We start from the raw sequence: 19,090 nt of genomic DNA, 5'->3' as shown, positions 1-19,090 counted from the left end.
TAAAACTTCAGTACTTCACAGTTCTTGGCTGCTTTAGGGATTGGAGAGAATCAAATCATAATTTCCAAAAATATAATAAATATATTAATTGGGAGTTTGCAGTTCCACATCAGGAATGTTTCCCTGGCCACTAATCTCTGTTACAAGTCCCCTGCAGAAAGAGCTGTTAAGGTCTTCAAGTCAATCCCGACCTCAGAGCCGCTTTCCATCTGATACAGGATCAGCACGCACAGTGCTCTGACCCATTTTCTCAACCATACCGGAATGAAAGCAGATCCTGAGGGGTTTTGAAATGATGAATTTTTGGGGTGAGCTTGAGAGACTGATCTCTATTTTTTACATGACTATACAATGACGACAATTGAATTCAACAATTGTATGTCAGTGCTGTAAGATTATAAAATTTCTACAGCATTTTTTAAGGGGAAAAAAACAAAGTCTGTGGCAGAAGACAGAATTCAGTGTTTCTGCCTCAAATGCTTTACTATCTTTAAAGCTTACCTAACAAAAAATCAGAAGTATAATTTTCTCATTAAAATACTGAAATTTCATAAATAATTGTGAATCTGAATTAAGATACCCCTAGTGGCAGAGATTCTTGAGGCTTTTTTTTTCCTTGAGTTTGAGAAAGGACTCGCATGAAGAAAGCGGTAATGCTTATATAACATGGAAAAGGATTAAAGTGTAAGGGGCTGGAATACCTTGAGTACTTTAATAATATTATATTCCCTAGGTGTAATATTGCTATTAAGTACCCCACTTTCTTTAAACACAATCCTAGATAGACTTCAACCTTTTTCATGTGGCTTTAGCTACAAGACTGTATATAAAATTAGCAGGGGGTAGGTACAACCTTAAAGGAAGACGAATATAGGGTATTCAATACCATAAAAAGGTATGAAGTTCAAGGGAGGTTTACAAAATAACAGGCAAAAGGAAAAGGCTCTATAGTGATTTTGCAGTTAGTTAAGAGAATAATCATTCAGAGAATTAAGAATCAAAACTGTGGAATATTTTCTGTGCTTTGTTTTCAGTGTAATAGGAAAAAATCTACATTTTGCCCCCAAATGGAAGAGTAAATTTGGAAATGGATGTTCTTTTCTGTGTACTAAAGCAAAAGCTAGTATTAAACTCCAGAGAAAACATACTTGCAATTTTACTTATGGGTTAGTTACTTCCAACACATGGCTTGCTGAGCTTATAATATCTGTAGGATTTTATGTTCCTTTCAATCCTCCTCCTCTCCCTCTGAGCTCTGCAATTCTTCTCATCACCCACGCCTGCAAACTGTGTCTAGTATTTGAGTCTTCTCCTCCTCCTCACACACTTACTCTTTTCAGACATGTATTTGTAAAATACAAAGATTTGAATAAGCTTTCACTTCTAAAATAGACAAAGATATTTCTAAATGTATTTCCAAAACTATCTTTAATGAGAAGATGCATGTAGCTTATTTGTCCTCAAAGAGATACTACAAACAGAATAAGTGTTTCAGAAAGTTAAATGATTAAGTTTTTACTTTTTCTATTCTTTAAAGATTTCTAAAAATATATAATTTAAGTTTTACTGTGTTAAAACTAATTCTACAGAATGCTACCACTATTTTACTAATCAACTGAATTCCTTCTCTTCAAAGTTTAGAATCTAAAGCTGTGACTTGCAAGCTTAATCTGATGAATGTTTTCACTGCTCTTGGCAAGAATTTGAAGTATTTCACTGTTTTACTACTTCATGCAAGAAAAAGGAATGGAAACACAGCAAACAGTTGCATAGATTCTAAGGTGGGAAGGAAACATGCAGTTGTACTATTTCAGTTAGACTTTGACATTTAAAATATACATGTATTTCCTTCCAAACTTGCATATTTTTGACTGCAAGTTTAAATTGCATCAAATGAAAATTATAAATGTTCTCTGAAATACTTCCTTTTGATTATGAATGCTTGAGAAACTGAAATAAAGGGGAAAAATCATCAGTAGCCATCTGATATGACATAATTTGATAATGTATTTGTGTCAAAATGTCAGAACCATCCTCATCAGGTTTCCTCACTAAACAAACAACTGTTTTTAGGAGGTTTATTCTTGTAAAATACACATTGTATTGTTCTTACCATACATGCTGTACTCCAGATATCAGCAGGTGTACTGTAACCTGCTCCTATTAAAACCTCTATGGATCTATATTGTCTTGTCTGGATGTCTTCTGTGAAGTGTTTATGCTAAAATAGAAAAAAAACACATTAATGGGAAAAAATAACAATATAAAGGGCTGTTCTAAATAGGGAAGGCTAAATAGCTAAAATGATGCAGTTATACTTACCACCCAGCAGGCATTCCCCAGGTCAGCAATTTTAACTCTAATTTTATCTGCATTTCTTGGGTCCAGTGGATTCACCAGTAAGTCAGCAGCACGAGTTTTTGCTAACACAAGCAAAATGCAGAACAGTTAGTGTTTTAAACATACAAATTAATTATCTCTAAGCAGTTTTGCCTTGACACTTTATCCAGTTTTGTAATACATTGAAGACATCAAAATCATTTGCTGAATGTTACAAGAAATTAAAGCAACATAAATAGGATTTCTTACCTTACATTTCAAGTGCAAATTTTTTGCATTCTTTAACTGCCAAATTACTCTCATTAGAATATCCAGAGGAGCTTCTAAGCAAAAACAGTGCATATGTTTCCAAGAATAGATTCAGACAGAAAATGTTAAAATTCAAACTCTAAGAACTCCACATGAAAGACAGGTTCTTGGAACAGTCTGGTTGAGAAAATAAATTCTGCACTTCCATTCTTGGCTAAGGTAAATAAAATTTAGCTGGATTTTCTCTTTTTTTTAAAAATCTGTCCTGAGGGGAAAAAGATTCACCAAAACCTGGCTAATTTGAGAGCCTAGGGGACTGTCACCCATTTCACAGATAATGCAGCATCGAATCAAAGTTCTCTGAAGGTCCTATTTGCATTCAGTATGATCCAGACTAAAAAGGCAGAACTAATCTAATTAATCCTGCAATCTTTAGAGGATCTTGGGACATTGAAGACCCTAACATACTACACCGGAGGACTGCTGCTTTTCTTTGTTTTGACATGCCACCTGCTCGCTCCTAAATTGCACTGGAAAGAAAGCAGATTGACGTGAACGTGGAAGACAGGACCAGATATCACAAATCATATAGCAGCAGAGGATTCATCTCAATTTCCTTGTCCCAAAGCTACTAGTGGTAAGATAAGAAAGAGGTACTAGATCCAAAAGGCACCTGGGACTCCAATGGGGATATAATGATCTGTTGAACTGGCATAAGACTTGAAGAGGAAAATACACCAGACACGGGACAAGGAGAAAAAATACAGGATGTCTAATGGTGAGTGAGGAGTGACTGAAATCAGAGGATCTTCAACTGCTGGGACAGCAAGCCTGAATGGGCCATCAGGGCACTGAAATACTGGCTAACCAGAAAAGAAAGTGGCAGGATCCACCAGGGGAGAGAAGGAAAGAAAAGACAGGACTAAACGGCAGGAGACAGAAGGGGCACAACAAAACAGTCCTCTAAAAAAGCTGCACAGAGTCCCAGACTTAAGTTTAAAAAACAGCACCAATATAGGGCATAAAAGTAAAATACACCGAGAGATAAGGTTGCAATCTAGCACTTAAAAGACAGGAACTAGTAAGCTTAATATTAAAGTCTTCCCTTACGAGCATGCTGCATAGTACAGTCTAATTTTTTTTTAAAACACAATCACATGCATTATTCAAGAAATAACAGGACCTTTCTCAATTCAGTAGCCCTGGCAAAAAAAAAAAAAAAAAAGATAATGCTAGATAAATCCTTCCCACACGTCTTGTTGAAGGTGAAGGCCTGCAGTAAATAAAGCGGAATGAAGTGGGGGGGAAAAGCGTCATCAGTAAGACATCTGAATACGACATTACAAAACAGCTTTCTTCAACCATCTTCTAACAGAGGGACCTGACACAGTAATAGGCAAGTGCCTACACTTTTGTGTTTTTCTCAGGAATTCATGAAGTTTATTTCCCATATTTTCCAAGAGATGAATATGAGACCTTGGATTCTGAATTTGAAAAACGTGTGTCATTCACAACTGAAAGTGAAGTCAAAATGAACATAATTTTTAGCAAGTGCTCTCAAAAAAGCATCCAAAGGAGCTCATCCTGAGCACAAAATTAGTGAGCATTTCTGATTTTCACTTTTGTGTGTCCTAGTTCTGTAAAACTGAGAAATATCACCTCCTCTTCTCACAGTCTCAGCATGATAGTATACTTAGTAAACATTCAAACACTGGAATGAGGAGGAGAGTCATGAGGAAATTAACAGATCTATCTTAAGGGCATTTGGTCATGCAGTGAAAACTTGAAAAAGATAAAAACTTAATAGTTGCTCATCCACTGAACATAAATTGGTCTATGCACTGAATAAGGCAAGTATCCTGAAAAAATAAGATGAGACCATGTTACTTAATAATGTATAGCAATGCCTAGACAGAGAGGAAGAAATAAAGTTTACGTCTATATAAGAAAAGGGCACTGAAGTTACAGTAAAAAAATAGCACCATTCATTATAATTATAATATTGAATAGCCTGCAATTCCTGTATCTTTCTTCTTCCTAAATACCTTAATCTGTTTTATTACTGTTTAACCCAACATTATTATTGATGCCATTAATATTAGTAACGTTTAGCTTTTCCTTCTTCTGAGGAAGAAGTGAGCTATGGCTGAATTTACTATCCTTCTTTGCACAGAAGGTCTGTAAATTGCTCCTGATGAGATAACATAGAGGAATAAAGTAGGTTTGTTTCTCTGGCTATGGAGATAACCTGCTCCCACAATAACAAAACCAGCTTTACTCTCTGGAGGCATGAGTATTTTACACATCACCCCAGGAAAACAGCAGTAGAGGCTTTCTGCTTATATACTGCTAGCAGTACAAAGGAACAGGCTACCAGGCATCCAGGAGCCTCCTGTACATTGTTTAAGGGAGTACAGAGTGTAAGGAGATGGACTATAAGACTGGATCTTGACATTTTCCAGAAATACAGCTCTACTCAGTTGTATTTTATTTCACATTTCTTGCCTACCTGCAGATTACCTTACCTGTCAGACTCTGTAATAAACTGTGTGAATTGCTCTTCTGAAGTCTTAAACCAAGATATACACTCAATTGTATTTTTCAATACATCTCTATTTAAATTTAGTAACTTCATCTGGGACAATGTTGATGCAGGCTTGGTGATGTTCTCCTAAGCTATCTCATTTTCTTCTATCTTACAGATTCAGTCTCTCGTATTTTCTTTATTAAAGTTGAAACCCATATATTTATCATTTAGCCACTGGCACTATAAATAAAACCTATGCGTAATACCCCGGAGCTATTTAATTCAATGGCGAAAATCCAGCTCTTTGCAATGACACCAAGATGTCACCTTCCCTGTCTTCAATAAACAGGATTTACAGGCAAAAGTTTTGGATCTGACCAGTTCTGGTGGTCAGAATTTAAATGTCCAAAACCATGCTGAATACAAGAAAGGCATAATGAGTTCAGGGTTGGCAATACACCTTATTGAGACAAAGAATTCATCCTGTTGAGTTTTAATAGAAGGTTAAGAGAGGAACTGTTTGAAACAGAAAAGAACCATTAATGAATGGAAATAGAACATATTACAGAATTTTTGAATATGACTGAGAAAAGATACAACACGAAGTATTAGCTGCAAGCTGCAGCCAGACAAATCCAAACTGCTACAATTCTTCTGAAACAATTCTGAGTATTGACCAGTGTTACACACTTCAACCACACTAGATTTTTTTGTCATTTCATTTGTCCAAATCAAGAGCAAGTATCTTTTTGGAAAATATGTTTTAAGCCAAACATAAAGGTTACTGGGCTGAATAGATACTGTATTACTGGCTCGTTATAAAAGGAAGTCAGATTACATGATCTCATGATCACCTTCTGCCCTTTAACTATGGGAATAACGCTTACTTGCGACTAGAAGCTTCCTTTTCTCCTTCCTGTGTAGACTGACCTGTCAACGCAAATATTTCGTCTACAATAACTTATCTAATACGCTTAAAAACAAGTTCTACATCAGGAAAAGAAAAAAAAAATCATAGTTCTGCTTTCCTCTTAAAATTTAAAATGGTAATTTGTTTGAATTTAAGAAGAACACTTTTGTATTATGTTCCAAGCTGCATCTATCAAACTCCCAAGTTTGAATGCAATAAAAATCACCCCATTTACTTCAAGTAAGCTTAGCTAAGCTATTGCCTTTAATAAGACTATTACAATATTTTCTTAACCTAACCACTGCCTTTCTATTCCACTTATTTGCCTCTTTTTTTAATGTAATACACACCCATGCTACTAGACAAAAGTCTTCCATCAACTCAAATCAAAAGTGCTTTTTCCCCCCCTATTTCTCAAAGCCATTCAAAACTAATATATTTACTTTTCCTTGAAACCTCGTCCTAGGAGGTCAAAACTCACCAGAATGCTTTGGGATCAAACTAAATTAAAAGCCTCCTCTTCATTTCTAGATACTGCTCTGCCTTTTTGCCGAAAGTCTTCTAAGACGAAATACTAAAATACTAAATTTAAAATAATCATAATTGAGATTTTGCATTCACACGATGTATGATTCAATGAGCAAAATGTTCAGTGTAGATGAAACCAAGATGTTGAAATCAGTCAGCAATGAAAAAAAGAGTTCCCAGTAGCGGGCTGCAGCTGTAATCCAACCCCATCTATGGTTAATCTGACCCCATATCCCACCTCCCTCCCATGTCTGGGGAGTGCCTAGGAAAGAGGGCATTTGGGAGCAGTCTGCACAGATTTCTCTGACTGCAGAGGCTGGCACACAGGCACCATCTTTTCAGTGGGCACTCTTCAGACTCAAGCACAAAACAGGCCAGGACATTAGTAGGTTTGGCACCAACCCAGAAACTAAAAACATTTAAAACATTTCACCTGTAGGTAGAGAAAAGTCAATGTCACTGAGAAGTGCTAGACCTAGTGTTCAATCAAAGTCAGGGAAATGGTGTGATAGATTTCCTGTCTGTTATTGAAAGGTCCTTTTGTGTTACTGAAAGAAGTGTGTGACAGCCTACCCGTAAGGCTTGGTACTGAATTTTCACCAAAAATACTGAATTTTTTATTTTTCACCAAAAATACTGAATTTTCACCAAAAATTTTCACCCAGAACAAATAAAAAGCAAAATCTGCATACATGTGTCACTGAACACAGATAAAACATACACATAAGGTTTAACCTCGCTACTCATTCTACATAAGACATCACCCTACAGCTCCAAGAGACTTCAAGCATGGTATATGCCACTAAGAGGAATACTTACTTTTTGGCAAATCCCCAGTGCTTGAAGCTGAAACTGTTCTGCTCCTGTCATGAGATGGGCTGCTCTCCTCTCTTTCAGTTACAGCTGATCCTTCAGAAACAGCAGAACCACAAGCTACAGATTCTAGAGCCCCAGAAAACACTGAAGCTGAAAATTCAGAGAACTGTGACTCGGGAATTTTATGACGTCCGTTTGGCAATTCACCATTAAACTGTTCATAGGAGCTGCTATAAGAGTAATCACTTTTTGCATTTGGCTCATCAAGATTATACTCCTCTGGATTGGGACATTCTTCCTCTTCCTCGTCTTCATCTTCAATCTGTTGTTCCAATAGGAATGGGCCGTTCACAATATGGCCATTTGTTTTGGGGGATTCTATCCACTTAGGGTCTGTAGGGTCAGTGTTGACAAGTTCCTGCTCAACGTCATCATCTTTTTCAGTATTTTCTTTCTCTGTGTCTTCTTTTTCATCTTGATCTTCTGCTTCACCTGAAAAATTTCGATGAGCAGCACATTAGATCATACATCAGTATACCATTTGAAATTAGGCATTCATAATTTTTAACTCTGCAGTAACTACTTGACTTCTGACATGTCACACAAGGAACAACTGAATGTCACTGAAATAGGCAAGGACCTTAAAAATCTAAATTAAAGGCAAAAGAAAGAACTAACAAGGCTGTTGGAAAAAATAAACAATGAGAAGTAGTTCAGAAGGGAAGAATTCAGAAGAGAAGAATATTATGAAGGAAAGATATATGAGGTCTTGAAAGAAAGCTTTACAAATCTGTAAGTTAGTCTGTGTCAAACAGGGAGTCATCATAGAAGTAGGAAAATTCACAGTAAGAGCAGAACAAAACAAAACCAAACCAAACAATAGACTGTCTCAGTGGTTACATTTTTATCAGAATTGGAGAGAGTTGACAAGAAAACCAGGGAAGCCAGAACACTGTTGGACAATAACAATTATGCTCCAAACCACCAGGACTAAACAAGAATTTTAACAAGACATCTTAAAAATTTTAGTGAAGAAGCTGCAATTATTATTACCTGAATAGATCATTACAACAAACGTCGTAACAAGAAAAGGGGAAAGTAAGGGTGACTATAACTACATTAACGTTACAGAATACAAATTCATGTTATTTTTCCCGCTATCTCACCGAGATACTTGGTTATGCCACTTAATGTGGTATGACAACTGACTGTTCTGTTGAATTTTCTATGTGCTCTTTTGTGGGATTTCATAGCTAGATTGCTATTGATGTTTTTATTCACTTCTACAGTAGGTTTGACTTTGCTTTTCCTTTTTAGACTTTGTAGTTGTGATTTTACCTACAGGAGAAAATGAAACTTAATGGTCTAGGAAAGTTTGGAGACTTTGTTCATTGCACCAGATGCAACGCTGCAATTACCATCCCCGCTGAAACAGTAAATTCAGGGTCAATAAAAGCAGGTAATACTAACCATCATCATTTCCAGGTTCTTCATCTACTACCTCTTCTATATCAGCTGTTTTTAGTTTCACCTCTGGGTGGTACTCATCTTCTTGTTCATTTGATGGTACAGCTGAGGTTACATTTTCTTCTATTTTTTTCCTTTCGGCTTCTCGCTCTAGTTCTTCTATTTCCTGCAGGCGTTTTTCTAACAGCTCAGCTTGTCTCTTCTGTTTTTTCTTCAGTTTTTTCTTTTTGTTTTTGGATATTTTTCCAACCTGAAATATTAATATAAACAAAACAAAAAACACCCTAAACAATTATTCTCAGGGCATCTCACAGCAAATTCACTTGCAGCATGATTACTTTTTATCTGAAAATACTGGACAGCAATTAATACAGTAAATACATTGCTTTTTCCATTTTACTTCAAGAATGATGTAGGGTTATATGAAGCAAAAAAAGCTATCAAAATTTTACATAGTTATGTACGTTTTTACATGGCTGTTTATTAGATACAAGAGCAAACTACATCTAAGATGCCATAGTAAAATTCCTATGATCCTATAATCTTGACTAGGCACAATAACTTCAGTCTCGATTAACAGATAATATTGTATGTGGAAGATAGTCTGCTATCATATCTAGTTATTTTTATATAAATTTTATACATGATTTCTCTCTCTGTACAATGCAGGTAATGACCAGCAAAAGCATGCTGAGAAAAATGATACGAGAAAGCCAAATACATGGAAAACGGTGAAGAATTTTAAATAAATCCTGTGTTGTTCAGTTATTTCCCTCTGAAAGGAAAGCATTTTTATTATTCACTTCTGGCCCAAAACATATGAATCACAAACAACAGATGGCCATTACGAAAATTTTCACGTTTTATATAACGTAAGGATTGAAAAACTCAGGTACAATAACAAGGAAAGGAAAAATTAACACATCTGAGCTAGGACTGAAACACTTTCTTATATTTTAACTGAATTCTGACTTCTATTTTTGTTATTTGATAAATGAGGTCTACCCAGTTTTCATTCAATGTTTAGCTATCACAGTGAGAAATCCTCATATAATTAAAAAATAAAGTACAAGGAACAAAGGGAAATATTATTTTCTCAAAGGTTTATCTGTAATCCTGTTATCTTCAAAAGAAGCTATGGGACAGTGAAAACAAGACAGTTCATTTGACAATCCTATTAATTTTCATCCATGTTATATGCCCATCAAAATTATACACATCCTGTACACACAGACGTAGAAAGCAGGTTTGACCTTAGATATTTCTAAACAGCTTTATTATTAGCGGTTATTTGCCCTATGTATATGGCAAAAACATCTTTCAAACCTCATAAAAAAACTCTCTCCTTTAAGCCCTTGATGATTAAGGCCTTGAAGTCCTTAAGCTATCTGCAATGCATGGTATTTAGTGCATGCACCCATTTTTGTCAGGATTTGAATGGAATGGATTATTCCTCGAAAGACGAAAATGGCAATGCTTAACTTTCTTTGACATAGCTATAGAACTGTAAGTCTATGAGAGTTTCCATCAGAGAAATACTGTGCTTAAAACTGGTAAGGCCAAAGACATTAAGAGAAGAGCGTTCTTTGAAAGATAAAAGCTTTATTCAAAGGAAGCTTTTAAAAATGGTAGAGACTACCAACAGTCTAATAGCTACTAACACTTAGAGAAACACAGAAAATAAGATAGTTAATTTGAATTATATAACAATACTTACAGGCTTTTGTTGTGGAGCTGTACTCACTGCAAAGAAAAATATACAATTTTGAAGATATATTTTTACAAAACCAACTCTATAAAAGTAGAAAGTAGTAGAAATCATGTAAAAATATTCTTAACTAAATATAAGGCAGTGATTTTTTTTTTAAAGTCAGATTTTTTGCTCTTTACAAATACCTGCTGCCTGAAATCATTTGATGTCTCCATTAGAGCATCTGGAATTGGAAGGAGCTAGCATCAATTTCTGTTCACTCTGTTGTGGTTGGTGGAGAGTTAATGAAAGTCAGAAAGGAAAGTCTGAATCAGTGAAGGGTGGACAGAAAACATTAAACGACTGCAGAGTTGTCACAGATTAAATGTATGTAGTCAGCTGACTAAGCAGGTATAGATAATTTTAATTAGTTCAGGGAATATCAACAAAGATGACTACTGTGCTGCACTCAACAGAAAAGTCAAATATTCATGTCTCCTTTGTTCTGAAACCAGGTAGTTTGATTGCTAGGACTAGAGGCATGAAGAAGTGCTCATGGCAAAAAGCACACTACCACACAAAAAGCATCTCCAGCATGGACCTCTTCCTAAGCATCTCTCAGAAGGATACCATCAATGACTAGGTCTGATGAGATTACAACACTGTGAAAATGCACAGAACAGCAACACAAGCCCCCCCCCCCCAATAATCAAAACCAATAGAAACAACCAAATACAGGAGACAGAGGCAAAGTGGAAGTGAGAAAGAGGAACTCAACGGGGGAGAAGAACCTCTCACGAACTTCTTCAGACACACAGGCATATGGCAATTAACAAAATGCAAAATAAAAAACGGAGACAGTTGAGACTTCAGAGTGCTTTTATAGGTTCAGCTCCTGCTGCTAAGTTAAGGGAAAAAACTGTTTGTATGTCCCTGAAAGGGCAAGGTTTTCAAAACGATTCTTAATCTTGAGTACCATCACTGCTCTAAAAAGGGAAATTATGCAGAACCTATTCTTGAAATGCTGTAAAGAAAACACATCTTCAGCTTCTGTGTGAAAAGCCATAGATTTAATTACAATTTGCTAAGAACAAAGTGTGATAAGAACTCCATCAATATATTCCTTTAAATAATATTCACTTTAATGTCAGGAGGCAATATAAAGACTGCATGAACAAAATGAAGTTACTTCCCACACAAATAACACAGTCTTTAGCTATGTGATCACACATCATGTAAAATTCAATACAATATATTAATGACTTAGAAGATTTTGCATCTTAACGTATATAATACTGTGAAATATTTATGGATTTTGACCACAGTATTTGTTTCTGATACAGCAGGTGTTTTTATTACACCTCAGAGATTTTAATCTGTGATATATTTTCTGACAATATTACAAAGGTATTTAAACATTATTATTTCTCCACTGCCTGTAGCTGATGTGCTCAGTTGGCAAATAAATAGCAACCCCGTGGTACTGAAGATTGCTAGAAAAGCCACGCTTCCTCCCTGTTTGTTTTTACTGATTGCTGTGAACTTCTTTACCTTGGTTTCTCCTAGCTAAACATTATGTACAGTTCCCATCTAAACTCTTGGCAAGCTTAGCATAAAACATTTCACATACAGTGCTAGGGACCACGGCTTATCAGGAATTCAGTTAGGTACAATTAATTCCATTTTCAAGGGTGAAAAACTATGGACTCTAAGACCTTTCATTGCATTCTGAGAATAAGTTATAACTGAGGAGAAGGCAGATAATTTCACAAGGACGCTGATGAACTTGTAATGGAACTAGACACATAATTTAGATAAGATTATTAATTATTCTCAATATTAGAGATGCAAGGCTCCAATGTGGCTAAAACCCAGCCATTAAAGCTTGTGGGGTGGAAGGAGAATAAGTTTATACTGATAAATCTTTTTCTGTATCTGGGGACCCTGAGAACTGGAATGTGCAAAACTGAGAAGAAAGCATTTCCCTCATCGTTTCCAGTGCATGAATAAGAATTAACTAGGCATGCATTTTTCACACGTGATTACTTAAAATGCTCATTTTCATTAAACAAAATATTATTAGCATTAATATACTGATGGAACTTTACTACATCACATTTAAATACACTATCTTACCTGCTGAGCCAGAGGGGGGAGGAGCACCAGCTTTCTGCCACTCGGTAGCTTCAGCAGCCATTCTACGAACATAGGCATCATCCACGCACATCAAAATGTTTTCTGGCTTTATATCTGTATGAATGATCTTGCACTTGCTGTGTAGATAATCTAGACCTTGAAGTACCTAATTACAAAGCGATTTTTTAAAAATTTATTTTAATTACCCAGATCAAGTTAAATGTATTTATTAGTAGTACAGAGATGTTCAACTGATTGCCTGCAGTCCATATGTGGCCTGACAAGATAATTTATTTAGCTGATAAACCCAGTTATTGAGACTTTCCTGAGTAAGATGGTGGCTGGCTGAATTGTCTTGATGACAGCAACCTGCTCTCAGATTTCCATTTCCCAAGTGCTCTTTAGTTGATCTGCACACGTGTAAAAAAACTTGATACATCTTCCTTTGAAAAAGGAATTTGGCTGCTCAGTCAGAAAGGCTGATCCTCACTGGTTCATTGTTTAAAAGGTAGTTATTTGAAAAACAAACAAACAAACAAAAAAAAAAAACCAAAAAACACTGCAAGTACTACATACTATAACTGAAGTGTGGTTTGTGAATAACCATCTTACAATTGGTTATAAAAAAAAGGCAAAAGGGGAAATGTGTTGTTGGAGATGAAATGCCAACTATAGTTTTCCTTAGAATGCCAACAGTAATTCAGCTTTCAATGTGACCAAGATGTCACATAAGGATTTATCTGCCTGTATTTGTCACATGTATTTTCCACTAGTCTTTCATACTCTCTGCAGGCTAAATTCTGCTAGCTCATATTGAACCTACATATCCAAAGTCTTAAAAATGCATTCTGGGACAAAAATTAAAATGTGTTTTTTACACAGTGAAAAAAATTCTCAAATCCTGACTGGAACAGAAATACAATAGTTTGTGTGATTTTACAAGTCTTTTAGGTAAGACCTAGGTATGATAAACCATGGAAGTCAATTATTACAATTATTCAGTACAGAATAATGTAATAGCATAAACCAAGCTATTGCTATAATAATCTACAATAATCTAATATCTTGCTGATATTTTTCTATTGTAGAAAAATATCAGCAAGAAAGAAAAAAAAGCAGAAACCTGGCTGACCCCACTTAAAAGACTTCTTCCCATTTTTAGAGAACGTTCTACAGCAGGAAACAGACCTCCAGACTCATGAGCTCCAGCTACAAGAACATCCTGCAATTCTAGGTATTTTATAAATAAATCTGCAAGCTCTTTGCTCTTTAGTATCTTTTAAGACATAACTAGCTAGGGGGAACTTTAAAAGCAAAACGTGTTGGTTCAAAACACCAGTAAGAGAATACAAAGACATTAGGCTACCACCCAGTCCCGAGCTAGTACCAGAACTGGTACGTTCATCCAGCACACAAGGTAGCTCAAGAGAAGAGCAGCAGCAGCACGCATATGATATTTACACTCAGGCTAACGTATCCTAGAAACACCTTAAGTGCATAGCTCTGCTTTCTCCAGTTCTGGAGCTAGACTGGAACAGCAACCATTCTGAAAAGCTTTCTTTATATGCCTATATAAAAACTGTATGTTCACTTGAGCAGGACTCAGCGTCAGTGCCAATGGTACACCTAAAACCTGCTGCGTTCTTGATAATCTGGATTTTTTTCCTCCAGATCCAAAATATGCTTGTTACTTGCCAAAGCAACTGAAAGAACATACAGCATGTCTCAAAAGTAAGAAATGTTACAGAAAGATTGGTTTACACAGGGAAGGTAGTTAGTGGTTAAGTGACTTCAAATTTTAAAAGAGGCATTAGCAGCAATAGCGACATAAAGATGGATTATAATAGTTTCTTCCCTCCCCCACTACACTACGGACCATCTTACAGAATTACCGCTGAATGTCTGTAATTCTGAGGCCAAGAAAAAAAGATTTCAGAGTACACTGAAAGCTATAAACATTCAGAAGAAAAAATATCTGCGCGACTGCAATACATAGAAGTGGAATTTATGTGAAACTAGATTTGGTATCTCCCATTTTAAAAAGATAGCCTTTCCCCCTTTTAAGTAACAGCATTAGGGTGACAGCTTTGTCTTTAATTTGGCTGAAGATTCTTTTTTGGGGGGAAAAAAAAAAAAAGAAAACAGAATATCTTTTAGAATCCCAATCAGTTCCGTGACTTACCATAAGGACCATTCTGCTAGAATTTTATAATTAGAAAGAATGTTCTTAGCCGTCTTAAAACGTGGATCAGACTGCTTCATCCTAAAAACTGGAAGTACATTAAACCACCAAACCAATAAGGACATGTATACTACAGGGACATGCTTTGCACCGTGCTCTGAGATGATGGAGAACACGGAAAACGCTCTTAGTTTTTATTTATTTGTCCACGGAAAAAGGAAAAAAAATGAAATGGGTAATGTATTGTCACTCTGAAAAATTACGACAGATCCTGTTACTACAATCAAAAATGTAAATTAGAAGGCTGTGTTTTTTCCCATGCAAAGGTCACATGGTTAGTTTCACCTAAAGAAACTCATAATTTGCAGTTTCTAATTAATATTCACTTCTTTTTCTTTCTTTTTCATTCACGGAGCCACATCATAGTGACTCATTAAACAGATTATTTACTATACTGTAGATCAAAGCAAACGTGAAAATTTTCATTGATCAAATACACGATGCTCATTTCAGCATCAGTTTCAGAACGTGATCCTCTCAAAAGAGACTGATGCTATACATTTTACAACCCAAAGTAAGGATTCCACAATTAAATAAATGGACATTCCAATCATCTCCACTACAAAAGAGGAACTGCAGCAACTAGCCCTTTTTTCAATTCCACAAGGTCTTCTCTTGCAGGACAGTTCATGTAACTCTGCCCCGGGGGGGGGGGAACAACTGCTTGAAACTGAAATGAAATTTCTTATTAAGAAACTCAACTCTCAGCTGCATTTTAAAATAAACCTAACTTTATCCCAATGCTCAAAAGTACTCAAAAATTGAAAAAATATTTTCCAAATCATAACATAAAAAAATTCCTTTTCAATTGTAGCACAGAATTATACTACTTTCTCAACAAAATGGTTTGCTGTACAGTAACACCAGTGCAATAATTGAATTGTTTCATATTCAAGTTTTAAAAATACGTTTTTAGAACATGTATAGCACAAGTTTTATCCAAGTACAAGAAAGAATAAGGATCTGTATTATCTTTAATGAGATGAACAACCTGGAAGTCTTACTAGTCAATGCCACTCTCACTAGTCCAAACAGTTCATTCCAACCTCACAAAAATTAAACCTTTTTAATCTTTCAGGACTAACCCGTTCCTCTTTTTTCAGGTATCGAGTGTTTGAATTACTTGGAATTTTTACCTGTGCTTACATTCAAAGAGTAATGTAGGTCGGAAGATTGCATGATTCAAACCCTCCCCATCTAAGTCATACCAGATTTAAAATTGTATCTAACCTCAAAATCAGACCAGCCTTTAGATAGTTCATTTCTGACTATCTCCTAAGATGCAGACTGCATAACACTGTGTAACACTGTAGACAACCTGTTCCAGTGCCTGACCACCCTCACTACAAAGAATTTCTTCTTAATGTGTAACCAGCATTGATCTGTTTGTAACTCGTGTACATTGCTTCTTGTCCTATCTCTGTGTATCAACAAAAGAAGTCTGGCTCCATTTTATCTATCTGTGCCGAGGAGATCAAAAGTCTCCCCCCTTATTAGCCTTTTCTTCTTAAAACTGAACAAACCAGTTCTCCCAAGACCTCTCATAAATCATATGCTGCAGCTCCCTCGTCCTCTTCATGGTCTTTCACTGGACTCACTTCAGTAAGCCAATGTGTTGCACTCGGAGCCCAAAACTGTACAGAGTCCTGAAGTACTAAAGCAGAGGTTTACTCATTCTGCTGCCTACACACTCTTGCTAACGTGGCCTACTACATGGTTTGCTTTCATCATCACAGGAACCCACCGCTGACTCACATTCAGCTTGCCTACCAGGACCCCTTGTGCCAAGCCTGACATCAATCTTCACATTTTCAACTAGTTCTTCCTTATTCCTCACCAGTCCAGCAAGGTGCATCTCCAACTTGTCTCCTTGCTGAGACACAGCTCACCCCATGCTGAGAAACTGTCCTCAACACACTCCAGAAATTTCCTTGACTGCACATGCCCCACCAGAGCATATATCGAGGTGGTTAAAAGTCGCCCATAAGAACCAGCTTATTCCAGTTGTCTAAAGAAGGTGCTCCTCATCTGCTTCTGATTGGCAGCCTGTAGCAGATATATACCATGATGTCACCCTTGTTGGTCTCCCCTCTGACCCTGACCCATTCTACAGCAAAGATTCAAATATTTAAGCTCAACTCCTCTTCCCTGGCCATCCTTTCTAAAGTGCTTTATCAGGCTACTGTTGCTCTCCAGGCTTCTGAGCTATCCCACCACACCTTTGTGCTCACAGTGAGGTCATAGCTCTGCGACGACATATGGATTTCTAATTCCTGCCCTTTCTTCCCCATGCTGTATGCATTCATATATGCCACTTGAGTCAGGTCCCCCAGTCATGACAATCAGAGAAAGCACTGAAAGCCTCCCCCATAATTCTGTCCTTCAGGTCCCTGTCCTTGCTGACCCCACTTCTCACTGGGTTGTGGTCACCATCCCTGTAGATCCCACCTGGAAGTCCTCCTCTGCGAGGTTACAGGAGCCTGTTGGCAGAGATGGTGCAAAGCTGGGTTCAGAAGTTCTCACCTTCCTTCCAAAAAGGGGTTGTTTTCAGCTTGGATCCATTCAGTGGTCTGGCTTACAGCCTGTTTCTATGAACAGGCAGTGTAACTGAGGTAAGAGTAAACTGCAGCAGGGAGCTCTCAAACCTGGCTTTGCTGCTAAACCCAGTGTATCAAGAAATTACATCGTAATTTCTCAGGTTTTGGCCAAACTCCAGGACAACGGTGCAACCAAAGCAAAAACATTCCAAACAAAAAAATGACAATGTTTACTGAAAACAGTAGATATTTATGTGCACGTATAATACAAATATACATATTTCCATGTCTTAGCAGGCAGCCCAGTTCTGCTGGAGCACTGCATCACTACCGCCCCTTATTTCTAGTATCTGAGCCACCTAGTTGTATAGAAATTAATGGACCTAAAATTTCAACTGTATACTAACAATTTAGCTAATTCTGATTAAAGAGTTGATAGGCTGATCTTCACCAGTTGATATACAATAATAATTACAAAGAAAGTAACAACTTGAACAGATCACTGATTAATAAAATAGAGGTGATGTTGATGAAAGGCAATACAAGTTACCTAAGTGCCAAAATATTTCATTCATCATTTGTAGGTACTAACTGCACATAGATTAATAGTATATACAAAATCACAGAGATATATGATTTTTCCCTGCTGAGACACTATTTCTCTTTAAGATCACCTCTCAGCAATTTCATTTTCATAGTCTAGCAAAAGAACATATTTTGAAAGAACATGTCCCAGTGAAATGTTCTGAACTCTTTCATCTTGTTAACCCTCTGATTCTACAAAAACTTAAATACAGATAGACAACAATTTTTCAAAGAAGTTTTTTCCTTTAGAACCTGTTTTTCAGAGAGAGATACAATTTTTGTTCAGTTTTATAATAATAATATATTATTTCCCACTGTTTTGATGTTTTATTTTCCAGCAGATCTTATTAAGAAGCATGACATGTCAACTAAAACTGAAATTCAATATGAATATCCTTACATCTATGAAAAATCATAGCTTCAACTTTTTATTTTCTAAAGCAGCTCAGGAAATTCCCTTATCAGTGGGAAACCTTGATTTAAAACAAAACAAAACAAAAAAACCCCAAAACCCAACATGCAGAAATGCAGGCTATCCAGAAAGACGCTCTTGCAAACCCTGCCGGGATTACCAATAAAATTATCTTATCTTAGATATTCATTAGTAAGAGTTCAGTTGAAATATCATCATTCTAACCTTCAAACTGTTAACAATGCTGGAAAAACCTAATTAAAGCATTAACAAATCTTACCTGTCGAATTATACTTTTTACACAACGGATGGGAAGGCCTTGATAATTGGACTTGATTATCCATTTTAGGAGATGATGTCCAAGTACTTCGAAGACCATACAGACATCTGGGATTTAATTAAGGACAATTTCCAAATAAACTTGTTGATGAGATCAACACAAATGTTCATTTGCATACTAGCTAAAGCAACCATCACCCTGTTTAGAAGGAAAACAGTTCCCCCTAAAATGAGCAGCACATGGTATATGCTTTGGTACTACATTTCAATTCTATATAAACACATACAAGAACAGTGCCCAGATGTAGAACAAATTAAAATAAAACATTTTAATTATGCAAGTCTTGTCAGATATTTCTACATGTTAACAAT

General features: G+C 36.3%; 1 protein-coding gene across 7 annotated transcripts in view; it reads right to left on the bottom strand.

The window, feature by feature from the left end:
* The window catches only part of SRPK2 (SRSF protein kinase 2), a 152,547-nt gene that overhangs the window by 18,518 nt on the left and 114,939 nt on the right, over nt 1-19,090 (bottom strand). For all 7 annotated transcript variants that reach the window (XM_082308512.1, XM_082308507.1, XM_082308508.1 and 4 more), the window contains 7 exons: nt 18,720-18,826; nt 12,664-12,829; nt 10,555-10,580; nt 8,841-9,087; nt 7,374-7,862; nt 2,323-2,423; nt 2,114-2,221 (listed from right to left, as the gene is read on the bottom strand). In XM_082308512.1, coding sequence (XP_082164638.1) covers nt 2,114-2,221; nt 2,323-2,423; nt 7,374-7,862; nt 8,841-9,087; nt 10,555-10,580; nt 12,664-12,829; nt 18,720-18,826 — 1,244 coding nt within the window. The remainder of the gene's footprint in view (nt 1-2,113; nt 2,222-2,322; nt 2,424-7,373; nt 7,863-8,840; nt 9,088-10,554; nt 10,581-12,663; nt 12,830-18,719; nt 18,827-19,090) is intronic.

The sequence above is a fragment of the Platalea leucorodia genome (assembly GCF_965183815.1).
Source record: "Platalea leucorodia genome assembly, chromosome: 4".
Classification (NCBI taxonomy): Eukaryota; Metazoa; Chordata; class Aves; order Pelecaniformes; family Threskiornithidae; genus Platalea; species Platalea leucorodia.
Note: the sequence above shows the minus strand (reverse complement) of the source record. Positions and strands in the feature narration are given on the sequence as shown.